Below are 18,454 nucleotides of genomic sequence, written 5' to 3' on the forward strand. Positions count from 1 at the left end.
TGTTTCACAACATCAAACATTTCATTCGCCGTGACAACACAACTGGATGAAAACGACCCTGAGTGGAAAAGTTCAAACATAACTAAGATTCAGATCCTTATCAGTCTGGGAACGCTTCTAAAGACACTTTTAAAGCTTTGGGACTCCAGCAGGCCACAGTGAGAGCCGTTATCCATAAATGGCGTGAACATGGAACAGTGGTGAAACTTCCCAGGAGTGGCTGGCCAACCAAAATGACCCCGAGGATGCAGCAAGGACTCACCCAAATAAAGTTGGAATTGTATGAGAAAAAAAAAATGTATATTGAAGAGAAAAAAGCTGTATATTTCTGAGAAAAAGTTGTATTTTTATAAGAAAAAGTCATAAAGTTGAAAAAGTAATATTAGAAGACTAAAATCATAAAATGAGAAAAAATTTTATGAGAAAAAGTGTAACATTCTCAGAATAAATGAAATGAGAAAAAATAATACATTTATGAGAACAAAAGGTTTGCGAGAAAAAAGTTGTCATTTTACAAAAAAGTCGTAAAGTTATGAAAACAAAAAGTACTTTTACGAGAAAAAAGACAAAAAGTGCTGAAAAAAAGTTGTAATATTACAAGAAAAACATTTTTGAACCAGAAAAAAGTCATACATTTATGAGACAAAAGCTAAGTTATGAAAAAAAGTTGTAATATTACGAGAAAAAGGCATAAAGTTGAAAAAGTAATATTAGAAGAAAATGAGAAAAAAATTTATACATTTATGAGAAAAAGTGTAACATTCTCAGAATAAATAAAATGAGAAAAAAATAATACATTTATGAGAACAAAAGGTTTGCGAGAAAAAAGTAGTCATTTTACAAAAAAATCATAAAGTTATGAAAAAAGTTGTAATATTACAAGAATAAAGTTAAAAAATTAAAACATTTATGAGAACAAAAGGTGTATGTTTGCAAGCAAAAAGTTGTAATTTTACAAAAAAGTCGTAAAGTTATGAAACAAAAAGTTGTAATATTACAATAAAGTTGTGGAACGAGAAAAAAGTAATACATTTATGAGAAAAAAGTTGTAATATTACAAGAATAAAATTGTAAAATGCGAAAAAAAATGTCATACGTTTATGAGAAAACATTGGAATGTTACCAAGTTCATACATGTTTGCAAGAAAAAAGTCGTAATTTTATGAGAAAAAAGACAAAAAGTTATGAAAAAAACGTTGTAATATTACTAGAATACATTTTTAGAACGTAAGTAAAAAAGGAATACATTTATGAGAAAAAAGTTATGGAAGTTAAAGTTATGAAAAAAGTTGTAATATTACAATTAAATCGTAAAATGAGAAAAAATGTCACAAGAAAATGTTGGAATGTTACGAGAATAAAGTCATAAAACGAGAAAAAGTAACATTTGTGAGAAAAAAGCTGTATATTTCAAAGAAAATAAAATCATAAAATGAGAACCAATTTGATACATTTATGAGAAAAAGTGTAACATTCTCAGAATAAGTAAAATGAGAGAAAAAAAATACCTTTATGAGAACAAAAGGTGTATGTTTGCGAGAAAAAGTTGTAATTTTACAAAAAAGGCGTAAAGTTATGAAAAAAGTTGTGATATTATGAGAATAAAGTTTTAGAATGAGAAAAAATGTCATACGTTTATGAGAAAACGTTGGAATGTTAGCAGAATAAAGTTGTAGAATGAGAAAAAAGTAATACATTTATGAGAACAAAGGCTGTATGTTTGCGAGAAAAAGTCGTAATTTTACGAGAAAAAAAGACGAAAAGTTATGAAAAAAGTTGTAATATTACGAGAAAAAAAAATTGAACCAGAAAAAAGTCATACATTTATGAGACAAAGGCTAAATTATGAAAAAAGTTGAAATATTACGAGAATTAAATCGTAAAATGAGAAAAAATGTCACGAGAAAACATTGGAATGTTACGAGAATAAAGTCATAAAACGAGAAAAAGTAACATTTATGAGAAAAAAGCTGTATGTTTCAGAGAAAAAGTTGCAATTTTGCAAGAAAAAGTCATAAAGTTGAAAAAGTAATATTAGAAGACTAAAATCATAAAATGAGAACCAATTTTATACATTTATGAGAAAAAGTGTAACATTCTCAGAATAAGTAAAATGAGAAAAAAAATAATATGAGAATTTATGAGAACAAAAGGTGAATGTTTGCGAGAGAAAAGTTGTAATTTTACAAAAAAGGCGTAACGTTATGAAAAAAAGTTATAATATTACGAGGATAAAGTTGTAGAATGAGAAAAAAGTAATACATTTGTGAGAACAAAGGCTGTATGTTTGCGAGAAAAAAGTCGTAATTTTACGAGAAAAAAAGACAAAAAGTCTTGAAAAAAATGTGTAGCATTACGAAAATAAATTTTTAGAACGATAAAAAAGTAATACATTTATGAGAACAAAGGCTGTATGTTTGCGAGAAAAAAGTCGTAATTTTACGAGAAAAAAAGACAAAAAGTTTTGAAAAAAATGTGTAGCATTCCGAAAATAAATTTTTAGAACGATAAAAAAGTAATACATTTGTGAGAACAAAGGCTGTATGTTTGCGAGAAAAAAGCCGTAATTTTACGAGAAAAAAAGACAAAAAGTTTTGAAAAAATGTGTAACATTACGAAAATAAATGTTTAGAACGATAAAAAAGTAATACATTTATGACAAAAAAAGCTAAGTTAGGAAAAAAGTTGTAATATTACGACAATTAAATCGTAAAAATGAGAAAAAAATGTCACGAGAAAACGTTGCAATGTTACGAGAATAAAGTCATAAAACGAGAAAAAAAGCTGTATATTTCAGAGAAAAAAGTTGCAATTTTACAAGAAAAAGTCATAAAGTTGGAAAAGTAATATTAGAAGAATAAAATCATCACAATTAAATCGTAAAATTAGAAAAAATGTCACAAGAAAACGTTGCGTTACGAGAATAAAGTCACAAAAGGAGAAAAAATCACATTTGTGAAAAAAAGCTGTATATTTCAGAGAAAAAAGAAAAAGTAATACATGAAAAATGTAAAATTATGAGAATAAAGTCACAAATGTGTGGAAAAAAGTAATAAATGTAAGAAAATGAAGTTGTATATTTATCATATGAAGTCGTAACACGAGGATGAAGTCGTACATTTAAGAGAAAAAAAAAAAAAAGAAAAAGAGAAAAAGCTATATAATATTGCGACAAAAAAATGTAAATTTACAACAAAAATTTGTAAATTTTAAAAAGTTGTAAATTTAGGACCACTTTTATAAAGTTGGAAAAATTTTACCACAAGACCAAAACAAAAAAAAAAAAAATCCTCTAAAGTATTCCTTCCACTGCCCGACTGGTCACCGCTTCCCCTTTGTGATGGTCGGCCAGAACCTCTCGGAGACAAACCGAGGTCCGTGCTCCGTGGGGCGGTGCCCGTCAGATGCTTCCGGAGTCCCGCCAGGCTGGAATGCCATAATGTGCAATCTGACTTTTTAGGGTCCAGATGCCAAAAAATGGACACGAATCAGCAGGTGTTGAGTTTAGTAAACAGCTTATTTATTCCTTTACAAAATAGGTACAAATACATCAGTATTGTTTGTTTTTGTTTTTTTTTGTTTCACACAAACAGGAAAATTCCAAGATATGTACAAGAGTTGTTTGTTTTTATACCAAAAATAAGGTGGTTCTAATAAACACATAGTCAGTCTGTAAACAGTATTTACAAAATGTCCTTACAGTCAAAGGTGATTTAATTATCCCGTTTTTTTCTTGTTTTTGTAACTTTATTAACCAACCATTTGGCTAAAAAGCTGCAGTGCTAAAAATGTGGCTGATCAAAAATCAGTGAAGATCCATGATGGTGTTGTGCTTGTCCAAAAAATTTTTTTTTTTAAACAAAAATGTGCATAAAAGCCAATTAAAAAATAGAAATAAAAATATATTACCATTTAAGGGAAAGTGTCAATACTGTTTTTTTTTTTTAATGAAATATTAAACAGACTACTTGAGTTGCCAAGTAAAAGAGCGGGATTCAAAAAAACTAAAAAAAAGTAAAAGTGCTTCAAAGTTCACAGAGCACAACAATGGATTGAAATGTTGAAAATTAATTCAAATGTGACAAGAGTAAAAGCTGCATAGGCCCAAATAGCACATTAAAAATGATCGCTAGCGATAAAACTAGATTATTATACATTATACATGAATTATTTAGTGTTCTTATTTTTATTTCAAATAAAAAGTTAACAAGGTGTCGGTGACGTGTAACATTACGCTTTTGGCTTTCGGCGTTCTACTAATGTGTCCTACAGGCTTCTCTTCGTCTTAGTCTTCGTCAAACAACATGAGCTGCAACCCTCCAAATAAAGCTCACGTCCAACGCGGCTTGATAAAAATCATGAAAAAAATATGACAGATTAGGACCACACGGAAAAGAAAGTGGGGAAATAATTTTAGGGGAATAATTAATTTAAATTTTGAGAGAATTTTTCTTTTTTTGGGGGGGGGGGGGGTATTTTTTTAGGATTTTTTTTCTCCCCAAAAAGGTGAAAATTAAAAAAAAATTGTAACAAAAATAATAATAATAAGAAGAAGAATATTTTTAAAATTCAAAACAGAATACTACTTATACTATTTATTTCTGAGAGCAAAATATATATTTTTAAATATTTAATTTGTAACTTTGATGAGTTACAATAAAAGTTACAAATTAAAACAAATTACATTAATCATTAAAATAAAAGTTACATTAATTAAACTTTTTAAATGAAAAAGTTGCATTTTTTTCCGCATTAATTTAGTATTTGTTGTATTTTTTTTCAAGGAAATTTTTTCCCAGAAAAATTTTTTTTTGAATAAAATAGTATTTTTGTATTTAAAGAAAAATTGTGAATCAATTGAAACATAAATACATAATTACTTTGAGTTAAAAAAAACATAACATATTTTTTACATTTAAAATCTGATATCTGACATCTAATAATCATGAACTGAAAAATTTGAAGTGAATAATGAATAATATTCATCATATTTATATTACATGCAATTATTATCAGTGTTTATAATGTATTAATTTGACACAATTATATTCATTTATGGCTGCGCGGTGGGGGAGTGGTTAGCGCGCCGGCCACACACAAGTTCGATTTCGATTGGGGTGTACCCCGCCTCTCGCCTGAAGACAGCTGGGATAGGCTCCAGCATCCCCCTCCCCCGCGACCCTCGTGAGGATAAGCGGTAAAAAATGAATGAATGAATTTTCATTTATTTTAATTTTATTTAATTGTGTTTTTTCTTAGAATTTATTTGAGGTTATATTAATTGTAACAATATTGTTGTATTTTTTTTTTAATGGACAAAAATTTTTTTCCCCTTGAAAAAAAGTCATGAAAAAAAAAGCATGAAAAAATTATTTCTTGTCATATTTTTGCACATATAAATAAATATGATAATTTCATTCGTTTGAATAAAAACATAGAATTTTTACATTTAGACATAAAAATATTGTGACGTTGCATAAAATCAATTTAAAAAAAAAATTTAAGTCAAGAATTGTTCGAATTTTCCACAGATTTGTGGTAAAATTGTAATATTTTTGCGTCATGTTTTCTTTTCAGTGCGGTGGTCCAAAAGAAGGATTGATTCCGTAAGCCGACTATTTACAGGAGGGGAAGCTCGGAGCCGTTTGTTGCTGATGAAGACCGCCTGAATGAGGACTTGAAGATGATGAGGATGCTGAGGATGCTGAGATGTGTCAAGCGATGAAAAAGATGCTGGCCCTCAAGCTCCATCTTTACTACAAAACATGAAGCTAACACATCAACGACGACGATCTTTTTTTTTTTTTTGTTCTTTCTACTCCTTTTTTAGCGTTCAGAAAAGCTAGACGGGACGTCACCACGAGCTAACGTATGGAAACACAAAGCTGAGACCTGTTCTGAAGGCACCTGGCTGGAGGAGGAGGAGGAGAAGAAGGAGAAGGGTGCTACTTGAGGAGGGCACGGTAGAGGAGCAGCGAGTGGGCGGTCTCTCTCTCCTGCTCCATGAAGAAGATTATGTCCCTGAGGTTGACGCGAGTGATGCGCTGACGGGCGTACTGGCGTGATGACGAGGTGGGCGTGGCCGAGGAACCTGCCGGGGAGCCTGCCGAAACCTGAGGAGAACACACGGAATTCTTAAAACACCAAACATCTCAGGTGAGAAAGGCTTTCATGATGGATATAGAGGATCTTTGATAAGAAGCAAAATATGGACAATCTTTGATGAGCGTCTTTGCAGTACTATTTAAAAACAGCAGAGAACTCCTGTCAAAAAGAAGATCTTTGACTTGACTTTTTGCGACAGATTCCTAAAAACAATAACTATATAGATGATCTTTGATACTTAAAAAGAGCAAATATTGACAATCTTTGATGGGCGTCTTTGCAGTACAAACAGTACTTTTACTTTGCAGTAAAAAGAGGATCTTTGACTTGACTTTTTGCGAATTTCCTAAAAACAATAACTATATAGAGGATCTTTGATAAGAAGCAGAATATGGACAATCTTTGATGAGCGTCTTTGCAGTACACGTTAAAAACAGCAGAGAACTCCTGTCAAAAAGAGGATCTTTGACTTGACTTTTTGCCTCATATTCCTAAAAACAATAACTATATAGAGGATCTTTGATAAGAAGCAGAATATGGACAATCTTTGATGAGCGTCTTTGCAGTACACGTTAAAAACAGCATAGAACTCCTGTCAAAAAGAAGATCTTTGACTTGACTTTTTGCGACAGATCCCTAAAAACAATAACTATATAGAGGATCTTTGATAAGCAGCAGAATATTGACAAACTTTGATGAGCGTCTTTGCAGTACACGTTAAAAACAGCATAGAACTCCTGTCAAAAAGAGGATCTTTGACTTGACTTTTTGCGACAGATTCCTAAAATCAATAACTATATAGAGGATCTTTGATAAGAAGCAGAATATTGACAATCTTCGATGAGCGTCTTTGCAGTACACGTTGAAAACAGCAGAGAACTCCTGTCAAAAAGAGGATCTTTGACTTGACTTTTTTGCGACAGATTCCTAAAATCAATAACTATATAGAGGATCTTTGATAAGCATGGGCCTTAAAAACAGTAGAATATTGACAATCTTCAATGAGCGTCTTTGCAGTACACGTTAAAAACAGCAGAGAACTCCTGTCAAAAAGAGGATCTTTGACTTGACTTTTTTGCGACAGATTCCTAAAATCAATAACTATATAGAGGATCTTTGATAAGCAGCAGAATATTGAAAATCTTTGATGAGCGTCTTTGCAGTACACGTTAAAAACAGCAGAGTACTCCTGTCAAAAAGAGGATCTTTGACTTGACTTTTTACGGCAGAGGATCTTTGATTTTTTTTTATAACAGCCGAGTGCTTCTGTCATATCAGGTAGAGGATCTTTGAAGAGCGTTGTCTTTGACTCCACTTTTTGCGACAGATTCCTAAAAACAATAGCTATATAGAGGATCTTTGATAAGCATGGGCCTTAAAAACAGTAGAATATTGACAATCTTTGATGAGCGTCTTTGCAGTACATGTTAAAAACAACAGAGTACTCCTGTCAAAAAGAGGATCTTTGACTTGACTTTACGGCAGAGGATCTTTGATTAGTGTTTTTTTTTTTATAATAGCCGAGTGCTTCTGTCATATCAAGTAGAGGATCTTTGATGAGAGTTGTTGCAGTAGTTGTTAAAAGGAGCAGAGAACTCCTGTCAAAATCTTTGATCTTTGACATGACTTTTTGCGACAGATTCCTAAAAACGATAGGAATATAGAGGATCTTTGATGAGCATTTTTGCAGCAAACTCCAAAAAGCAGTAGGGCACTCCTGTTAAAAAGAAGATCTTTGAGGAGCGTTGTTGCAACAGATTCGTAAAAATGTTGAAATAGAGCTTTTTTTTTATTGAGTAGATCCTTAAAAACAGCAGAGTCATCCTGTCACATCCAGGATCTTTGACAAGCATTTTTGCTACAGGTCATTAAAAAAGATCATTAGGTCTTGTGTGCATTGTTTTTTTTGCAGTTGCTTCTCAAAAATAGCAGAGTGCTCCTCTCATACTGAAGATCTTTGACTAGCATTTTTCCAGAGGATCCTTGACTCGCGATTTCCCTGTAGGTGCTTAAAAACAGCAGAGTCATCCTGTCACATCCAGGATCTTTGACTAGCATTTTTGCTACAGGTCATTAAAAAAGATCATTAGGTCATTTAAAAAGCAGATTCCTAAAAACAGCAGAGGGCTGTTTTTGTTTTTTTGCAGTCGCTCCTCAAAAATAGCAGAGTGCTCCTCTCATACTGAAGATCTTTGACTAGCATTTTTCCAGAGGATCCTTGACCAGCGATTTGCCTGTAGGTGCTTAAAAACAGCACAGAGCTTCTGTCATATATAGGATCTTTGACTAATGTCCATGCAGCAGAGCATTCCTGTCCAATAGAAGATCTTTGACTGGTGTTTTTAGTGTCAGAGTCTCGTATTGACATCAGATGTCAAATAAGATCCTTGAACGTTGTGATAAACTCAGGAATTCCAACCAGACTAAACACGTTGGCTCTTTGTTTGGGTTAGCAATGCTTGGACTTTACGTCGGCCATGTTTTTGTCCCGCTGTCTTCGGGGTCGTTCCCTTGGTGAGTAAATGTTTGTTTTGAACATTTCAGCGATGTTTTATTGGCTATGAGCAGCCACTCGACAATAAACATCGCTACTGATAACAATCTGAGACCGTGTCTCACTCGGAAACAAAAACCTTGGCTATTTGCATTTGCTCTATAAAGAATGGAGGCGATACGAATCCGGTGATGTGTTTGGAAACGTGTGTGTGTGTTGGGGGGGGGGGGTAATGGGGGGGGGGGGCTTAACGAGAAACAAGACCAAGGTTTCTGACAATTACCCTGATTGCACCACTGTGTAAACAGCCCGGGCTAATTGCTAACATATGACGGCAAGAAAACGTTTACTTGGGAAAACAACATGCAGCCATTGCATGGAAATGACATGAGTGGCGCCCCCTATGGGTTGTAGTGAAAATGCTTGGGAGGACATGCTAGTATACATACGCATATACATACGTATATTCTTACTTACGGGAAATTAGCTTCTAAATGCCGGAGGTGGCGTCGCGCTTAAACATCTCAGGTGAGAAAGGCTTTCATGATGGATATAGAGGATCTTTGATAAGCAGCAGAATATGGACAATCTTTGATGAGCGCCTTTGCAGTACACGTTACAAACAGCAGAGAACTCCTGTCAAAAAGAGGATCTTTGACTTGACTTTTTGCGACAGATTCCTAAAAACAATAGCTATATAGAGGATCTTTGACAAGCAGCAGAATATGGACAATCTTTGATGAGCGTCTTTGCAGTACACGTTAAAAACGGCATAGAACTCCTGTCAAAAAGAGGATCTTTGACTTGACTTTTTGCGACAGATTCCTAAAAACAATAACTATATAGAGGATCTTTGATAAGCAGCAGAATATTGACAAACTTTGATGAGCGTCTTTGCAGTACACGTTAAAAACAGCATAGAACTCCTGTCAAAAAGAGGATCTTTGACCTGACTTTTTGCGACAGATTCCTAAAAACAATAACTATATAGAGGATCTCTGATAAGCAGCAGAATATTGACATTCTTTGATGAGCGTCTTTGCAGTACACGCTAAAATCAGCAGAGTACTCCTGTCAAAAAGAGGATCTTTGACTTGACTTTTTGCGACAGATTCCTAAAATCAATAACTATATAGAGGATCTTTGATGAGCGTCTTTGCAGTACACGTTAAAAACAGCAGAGAACTCCTGTCAAAAAGATTATCTTTGACTTGACTTTTTGCGACAGATTCCTAAAAACAATAACTATATAGAGGATCTTTGATAAGCAGCAGAATATAGACAATCTTTGATGAGCGTCTTTGCAGTACACGTTAAAAACAGCATGGAACTCCTGTCAAAAAGAGGATATTTGACTTGACTTTTTGCGACAGATTCCTAAAAACAATAACTATATAGAGGATCTTTGATAAGCAGCAGAATATGGACAATCTTTGATGAGCGTCTTTGCAGTACACGTTACCAACAGCAGAGAAGTCCTATCAAAAAGAGGATCTTTGACTTGACTTTTTGCGACAGATTCCTAAAAACAATAACTATATAGAGGATCTTTTTATAAGCATGGGCCTTAAAAACAGCAGAATATTGACAAACTTTGATGAGCGTCTTTGCAGTACACGCTAAAATCAGCATAGAACTCCTGTCAAAAAGAGGATCTTTGACTTGACTTTTTGCCTCAGATTCCTAAAAACAATAACTATATCGAGGATCTTTGATGAGCGTCTTTGCAGTACACGCTAAGATCAGCAGAGTACTCCTGACAAAAAGAAGATCTTTGACTTAACTTTTTGCGACAGATTCCTAAAATCAATAACTATATAGAGGATCTTTGATAAGCAGCAGAATATGGACAATCTTTGATGAGCGTCTTTGCAGTACACGCTAAAATCAGCAGAGTACTCCTGTCAAAAAGAGGATCTTTGATTTGACTTTTTGCGACAGATTCCTAAAAACAATAACTATATAGAGGATCTTTGATAAGCAGCAGAATATGGACAATCTTTGATGAGCGTCTTTGCAGTACACGTTACAAAACAGCAGAGAACTCCTGTCAAAAAGAGGATCTTTGACTTGACTTGACTTTTGCGGCAGATTCCTAAAAACAATAATCATATAGAGGATCTTTGATAAGAAGCAGAATATTGACAATCTTTGATGAGCGTCTTTGCAGTACACATTAAAAACAGCAGAGTACTCCTGTCAAAAAGAGGATCTTTGACTTGACTTTTTGCGACATTCCTTAAAACAATAACTATATAGAGGATCTTTGATAAGCAGCAGATTATTGACAATCTTTGATGAGCGTCTTTGCAGTACTATTTAAAAACAGCAGAGTACTCCTGCCAAAAAGAAGATATTTGACCTGACTTTTTGCGACAGATTCCTAAAATCAATAACTATATAGAGGATCTTTGATAAGCAGCAGAATATTGACAAACTTTGATGAGTGTCTTTGCAGTACACGTTACAAACAGCAGAGAACTCCTGTCAAAAAGAGGATCTTTGACATGACTTTTTGCGACAGATTCCTAAAAACAATAACTATATAGAGGATCTTTGATAAGCAGCAGAATATTGACATTCTTTGATGAGCGTCTTTGCAGTACACGCTAAAATCAGCAGAGTACTCCTGTCAAAAAGAGGATCTTTGACCTGACTTTTTGCGACAGATTCCTAAAAACAATAACTATATAGAGGATCTTTGATAAGCAGCAGAATATAGACAATCTTTGATGAGCGTCTTTGCAGTACACGTTAAAAACAGCATGGAACTCCTGTCAAAAAGAGGATCTTTGACTTGACTTTTTGCGACAGATTCCTAAAAACAATAACTATATAGAGGATCTTTGATAAGCAGCAGAATATGGACAATCTTTGATGAGCGTCTTTGCAGTACACGCTAAAATCAGCAGAGTACCCCTGTCAAAAAGAAATTATCTTTGACTTGACTTTTTGTGACAGATTCCTAAAAGGTTTCTGACAATTACCCTGATTGCACCACTGTGTAAACAGCCCGGGGCTAATTGCTAACATATGACAGCAGGAAAACGTTGACTTGGGAAAACAACACGCAGCCATTGCATGGAAATGACATGAGTGGCGCCCCCTATGGGTTGTAGTGAAAATGCTTGGAAGGACATGCTAGTATACATACGCATATACATACGTATATTCTTACTTACGGGAAATTAGCTTCTAAGTGCCGGAGGTGGCGTCGTACTTAATGGCGGCCCCCCTTTGACTGGACCGTACCTTTGCGTCTAGCGGGGTCAATCACGTCTGATGTACGTATGTGAAAGACAAGCCCGCCCATTTCCACGCCAATTACCGCCAATCAGAAAGGAAGCCCGTTGACAGCATCCGCCACCCCGTCTGCCAATCAAAGCCATGCGTCCACCTGGACGGACGGACAATGACGAGCCGCAGGGGGAGCAAAGATGGGGGGGTGTAGCCACATCGTGCGGGCGACCCCGGATGCGGGGGGACGGGGACGGCGGTGAGCGTGCGTGGCGAGGTGTGTGTACTTCCCGCGGCGACAGCAGGAGCCCGAAGTGATGCAAACGCAGACGGAAAGGTCAGTTGCTTGTACAGAAAATCAAGACTCTTGTTCTTCACGTGGACAAAAATGGAGGACGGCCGTTGGCGTTACTGACAAGAGACAAGTTTGGCCCCTTCGCCGCTCTCCCGGTACGACCGCAACATAACACCGCGGGACGGGGAAAGTGTTAGCGAGCGCCTTAATTGCGACCAAAAGAACAAAGGTCACGGCGGGTGAAATGGAAAAAAGTTTTTCCAAATCAGCCTCGAAGATCCACGAAGATCCACGAGGCAAAAAAAACAGCATCTGTCATTTTATCTGTGACGGACGCTCGCAGGCGTCATGTCACATGACATATCCGTCCTAACGCAACGCGCCGCAATACTTCGATACATCTCTTTAGACATTTCACTTGTTTCCAGTTCGGAAACAGGAGGGTAGGGAGACTGACATTTTTTTTTTAAATATTTGTCCTTAAATGTTCGCCTTAATTCTATCTGGGTTTGTGTAGCACAAACAGATCAGCTTTTATAAGTAATATTTCATAATTTATATCTAATAAATGTCCTTCCTGATACAGTACATCGCTAGTTTTGCTGTTGGGAAGCACTCCCAAAAGGCTGCGTTTTAAACAAATTAAAGCTGGACCCCGGGGAGGGGTGGGTCGGCATGGGGAACGTAGCAAGAGGCTTTCATTTAACGCACACCTGCCAACATGTACAAATTTATAGTACTCAATAAATTTGAGTACTATTTGAATACGTTTGTATGGTCTCCTGGTTTCAGTTTCAATTTCAGTGTGTGCAGCGCAGGTAAATCAATAGGTCAGTTTCTCTGGTATTTTAAATTAAGGGTGTGGGGGGGGGGGGGGGCTCTGTCCCTTGGTGGGGGCATGGCAGACCTGCTCTGTAGCAAACAGAAAACAAAAACAAAACAAAAAAAAACCAAATGGAATGGATATTTAATAAAAGAAAACAGGGCTTTAAAACAGTACCCTGTGGAACTTTTTAATGACTGAAATAAACTATTATTGTTATTGTTATTATTGCATGGTACCAAACTTTTCCTATTACAAAAAAATTATTTTAAAGCTACATTATTCTCTCACAATTTAAAAAAATATACATATACATTATAAAATTTATATAAATGATATAAGGGTTGAATATTTATTAACCAATATATTTATTAATAAATATCACCAATATATTTATTAACCAATTAATATTTTCATTGTGTTTCTTTTGCTGATTGGCTATGAGGGATCACATGACTCCCACTGCCTTCCAGTGATTATTATAGTCATTCTTATTTTATAATTTTTAAAAATATACCTATACATTTGTATATATACACAAATGTATAATATAAAGGTTGAATATTTATTAACCAATATATTTATTAACCAATTAATATTTTCACCAGTATTAACATAGTGTTTCTTTCCTGATTGGCTATGAGGGATCACATGATTCCAGTCTTGATGATTCCTGCCTTCTAGTGATAATTATAGTCATTATTATTATGATTATTTCACAATTTTTTAAAATATACATATACATTATAAATTTATATAAATTATATAAAGGTTGAATATTTATTAACCAATATATTTATTAATAAATATCACCAAAATATTTATTAACCAATTAATATTTTCACCAATATTACCATTGTGTTTTTGCTGATTGGCTACAAGGGATCACATGATTCCACTGCATTCTAGTGATAATTATAGTCATTATTATTATTCTTTCACAATTTTAAAAAATATACGTATACATTATAAAATTTATATAAATTATATAAAGGTTGAATATTTATTAACCAATATATTTATTAATAAATATCACCAAAATATTTATTAACCAATTAATATTTTCACCAGTATTACCATTGTGTTTTTTGCTGATTGGCTATGAGGGATCACATGATTCCACTGCCTTCTAGTGATTATTATGGTCATTATTATTATTATTTCACAATTTTTAAAAATATACGTATACATTATAAAATTTATATAAATGATATTAAGGTTGAATATTTATTAACCAATATATTTATTAATACATATCACCAAAATATTTATTAACCAATTAATATTTTCACCAGTATTACCATTGTGTTTTTTGCTGATTGGCTATGAGGGATCACATGATTCCACTGCCTTCTAGTGAGGCACGGCGCACGTATTTGGACTTAAATAAAATCTTCCTTCCCACTAGTTTACCAAATACGCTTCCTTGTAGGATAATTGCTATTCTAATTATTATAATAATCATGGTTTTATATTTTTAAAGCCTACAAATTGAAGCTTTGTGGTTGCTAACTACAGTAATCAACCTGGAGGCCATTGTGGTAAATGAACATCATCGTGATGATCACGTTTGCTCTCTTTGGTTTGGGATTCTCCAAAGCGAGCAGCAGGAGCGGCCGCGATGCTCGTAGGAGTATTTTATTATCTGAGGAGGATGAGGATGAGGAGGAGGAGGGTGAAGGAGTGTTGATGATGTCTTGGCTTGGAACCCTGAGTGGCACCTTGGCGCCTTGATGCCGGAGCCAATATTGGATTTGGCCCAGGTCACACCTCAGGGCGGCGGGTTAATGGCCCGCTTTGCCAGGCGCGCAAGATGAGCCCCCCCCCCCCCCCCCCCCAGACAACCTGCTGCCTCAGCAGAACACACACACGTTCCTCCAGGTAGCTGCACGATGGCGGCTAGGAGTGTTCCTAACTAAAAACACTGTGCTGCATTGATGCTTAGGGGAAAAGGCTGAGAACTCCATGATGCAACATTGTTGTTATTACTTTGATGCTGCTTTTTTCAAAAAATCTAAATGCAACTCTGATGTTTCTGCTCCAGGCGAGAAGGACGAATACTGCAGAACACAGACGTGCTAGCTTGGGAATGGCAACGCCAACAAAGACCGACGAGGCTGCACGAACCGTACCGCTTATGTCAACAACCGGCTTAAGTCGACCAACTCGTGCAGTTCTGGTCCACTAAAAAGTGTTGGCTTTTGTCAACATAACATCGGCGACCCCATAGGGTCATTTCTTTGAAATATGGGTCTGTTTATGTTGACATGTGTTGTAGTATTGTCAATCATCATCGCTAAGCAGCAACATAAAAATTACAACATACAACAAATATAAAAATTCTACTTATTAGTCTATCTAGTCTGATGAAAAAATAAAAATAAAAATAAAAATAAAAATAAAAATAAAAATAAAAATAAAAATAAAAATAAAAATAAAAATAAAAATAAAAATAAAAATAAAAATAAAAAAATATGTATTTATTTATGCACAACGATTTATAAGATAAAGTAAACAATAAATAAATTATATTAGATCGGTTCACTAAAAAGTGTTGGCTTTTGTCAACATAACATCGGCGACCCCATAGGGTCATTTCTTTGAAATATGGGTCCGTTTATGTCGACGTGTCAATCATCATTGCTAAGTAGCAACATAAAAATTAAAACGTACAACAAACATAAAAATTCTAGTCTAGTCTTATAAAAATAAAAATAATTAAAATAAAAAAATTAAAATAAAAAAGTAAAATTTATAAAAAAAATAATAATAATAATAAAAATAATAAATATAAAAAATTCTATTAGATCGGTCCACTAAAAAGTGTTGGCTTTTGTCAACAAATTAAAATTAAAATTAAAATTAAAATTAAAATTAAAATTAAAATTAAAATTAAAATTAAAATTAAAATTAAAATTAAAATTAAAATTAAAATTAAAATTAAAATTAAAATTAAAATTAAAATTAAAATTAAATCGGTCCACTAAAAAGTGTTTGCTTTTGTCAACATAACATCGGCGACCCCATAGGGTCATTTCTTTGAAATATGGGTCCGTTTATGTCAACATGTGTTGTAGTATTGTCAATCATCATCGCTAAGCAGCAACATAAAAAATAAAACATACAACAAACATAAAAATTCTACTTATTAGTCTATCTAGTCTTATGAAAAAATTAAAATTAAAATTAAAATTAAAATTAAAATTAAAATTAAAATTAAAATTAAAATTAAAATTAAAATTAAAATTAAAATTAAAATTAAAATTAAAATTAAAATTAAAATTAAAATTAAAATTAAAATTAAAATTAAAATTAAAATTAAAATTAAAATTAAAATTTTGTCATTTCATATGATGAACAAAAACGGCCGTCGCACTGAACAGGTATTGGTATTATGGGCGGTTCATTCGTTCGCAAAAAAAGAACTAGTTCTTTTAACCCGTTTGTTTACGAACGCCACACCACTACTCAGAATCAAAACATGGCGGCGGCAACAAGTTTCTGTGAGTCCGGCCAGAAGAAAAAAATCGCGCAACAGAGTATCCAAAGTATGGGAATACTTCCCGCCAAAAGGTAATGATGCGGTGGTTTGTGACCGATGCAAAATTGAGACAGCATATCACAAAAAATGCGCTAGTTTGGTACCCTTCCTGATACTGGGACCCCAATCAAATCGTTCAGACCAAAAAAAATAACAAATGAAAAGACCAAAAAAAGCCTATCCAAATGCCGCTTGGTGGAAAGAAGGCTAGTTTGCTACGGCAAGAAAGTGTGTACCAAAAAAAACTGAGTACCAAACGGACCAAAAGGGTGCCGCCGCTCGGCGGAAAGGAACCCGAACTGACTGACTCACCAACAGACAGACCGACGAAGCACCAGGCGAGCAAAGCGTTCCCACATGTTTGCCTCCACGCCACATTTCAGCTGAGGAACGCCGCCTCATCCCTTTGCAGTGTTTACAGTGCCCAGCACAACAAGCGCCCCCTCCTATTGCCCCGCGCCTACCTCCCCCCGCCCTCCACCCCCTTCATCTCTCTTAACTTGGCCTGAAACGCCTCTCCTACGGCCGCCATTAATCAGCAACAGAGACTTTCTCTACCCCCGCTCTCGCCTCGCCTTCCCCCCTCCCAAACGCCCACAGACACGCTGGATGAGGCCATTTTGAAAGAGTTAACAGATGTCGGCTGATTGGCCCCGGGCGCTCTGACATTGCCCGAGTGATGTATTTGATGTGGAGTTTATTCAGCTCTAATAAATGTATAAAGAATTAGAATAATCATTCACAGATGCACATAGCCAGATTATAAGCCCGAGCACCTCTTTGAAGAAAAAGCAGGCAGCAGCCAAGATGAACAAAACCAGGGGAGAAGAGTGAAATGGTTCGGTCCGCTTATTATCACAGGCTAGAACCCACTCCATGTTCACACACAAAAGACCTTTGTTGGCCTTACAGGTGCCCCGTGTGTCCGTGCATGGAGCTAAGCGGAACATCTACGCTAGTTTGAGGAAAGAAACTTTTTATTTGGGCACCCTTCACGCCAAAAAGGACCCCAAAAAAGGTCCTGAAAAGCGGAATATGTAAGAACCCTTGGCGATGAAAAAGTGAAAAATGCATACTAATCAGAGGTAAACTGCTTGGTAGCCTTCACATAACATAGCGGCACCTCACAGAGTTCAGTAAAAAGAGCCGTTCATTTCGGTCAATTGGTCGTTAGCCTGTGATCTCCTTCTGGGCATAGACCCGAGTCCATGAGTCGAGTCAGTCCGTTCACTCATGTTCACGTTCGTTCTGACTCAACAGCTCACCAACTAGTGCTGTGTCGGTGATGAACAAAACGGCCGGCGCGCTGAACGGGTATTTTATGGGTGGTTCGTTCGTTCGCAAAAAAGAACTAGTTCTTTTGGGTGCTTCTGGGGCCCCTGTTGAGTGTGTGTGAGGTTTTCCTTGTTTCTTTGATCGGAAAAGTGCATTAGAAGCAAGTTGGAAAAAAGAAAAAAAAAGAAAAAAAAAGAAAAAAAAAAAAAAAAAGAAAAAAAATGAAAAAAATGAAAAAAATGAAAAAAATAAAAAAAAATGAAAAAAATGAAAAAAATAAAAAAAAATGAAAAAAATGAAAAAAATGAAAAAATGAAAAAAAATGACAAAAATGAAACAAAATGAAAAAATGAAAAAAAATGAAAAAAAAACGACATTTTTGTCAAAAACACTGCCATTATATGCTATTTTTGGGTGCTTCTGGGGCCCATGTTGAGCGTGTGTGAGGTTTCCCCTCTGATTTTGACCAGAAAACTGCATTAGAAGCAAGTTGGAAAAAAAAAAAACGGAAAAAAAAACATACGATTTTTGTCAAAAATCACCGCCCTCAAACACTGGCATTTTATGCCGGTTTTGGGTGCTTCTGGGGCCCCTGTTGAGTGTGTCTGAGGTTTCCTGTTTTTTTGGACCAGAAAAGTGCATTAGAAGCAAGTTGAAAAAAAAAACAGAAAAAAACATATGATT

The 18,454-nt window shown here is 35.0% G+C and overlaps 1 protein-coding gene across 2 annotated transcripts in view; it reads right to left on the reverse strand.

Moving 5' to 3' along the window:
• Positions 1–4,733: 4,733 nt before the first annotated feature.
• The window catches only part of LOC131139092 (transcription initiation factor TFIID subunit 4), a 145,772-nt gene continuing 132,051 nt past the window's right edge, over positions 4,734–18,454 (reverse strand). The window contains exon 15 of one of the 2 annotated variants that reach the window (XM_058088356.1): positions 4,734–6,113. In XM_058088356.1, coding sequence (XP_057944339.1) covers positions 5,946–6,113 — 168 coding nt within the window. In that variant the 3' untranslated portion in view covers positions 4,734–5,945. The remainder of the gene's footprint in view (positions 6,114–18,454) is intronic. The other variant, XM_058088358.1, reaches the window with a different exon arrangement.

Source organism: Doryrhamphus excisus, chromosome 12 (assembly GCF_030265055.1).
Source record: "Doryrhamphus excisus isolate RoL2022-K1 chromosome 12, RoL_Dexc_1.0, whole genome shotgun sequence".
NCBI lineage: Eukaryota > Metazoa > Chordata > Actinopteri > Syngnathiformes > Syngnathidae > Doryrhamphus > Doryrhamphus excisus.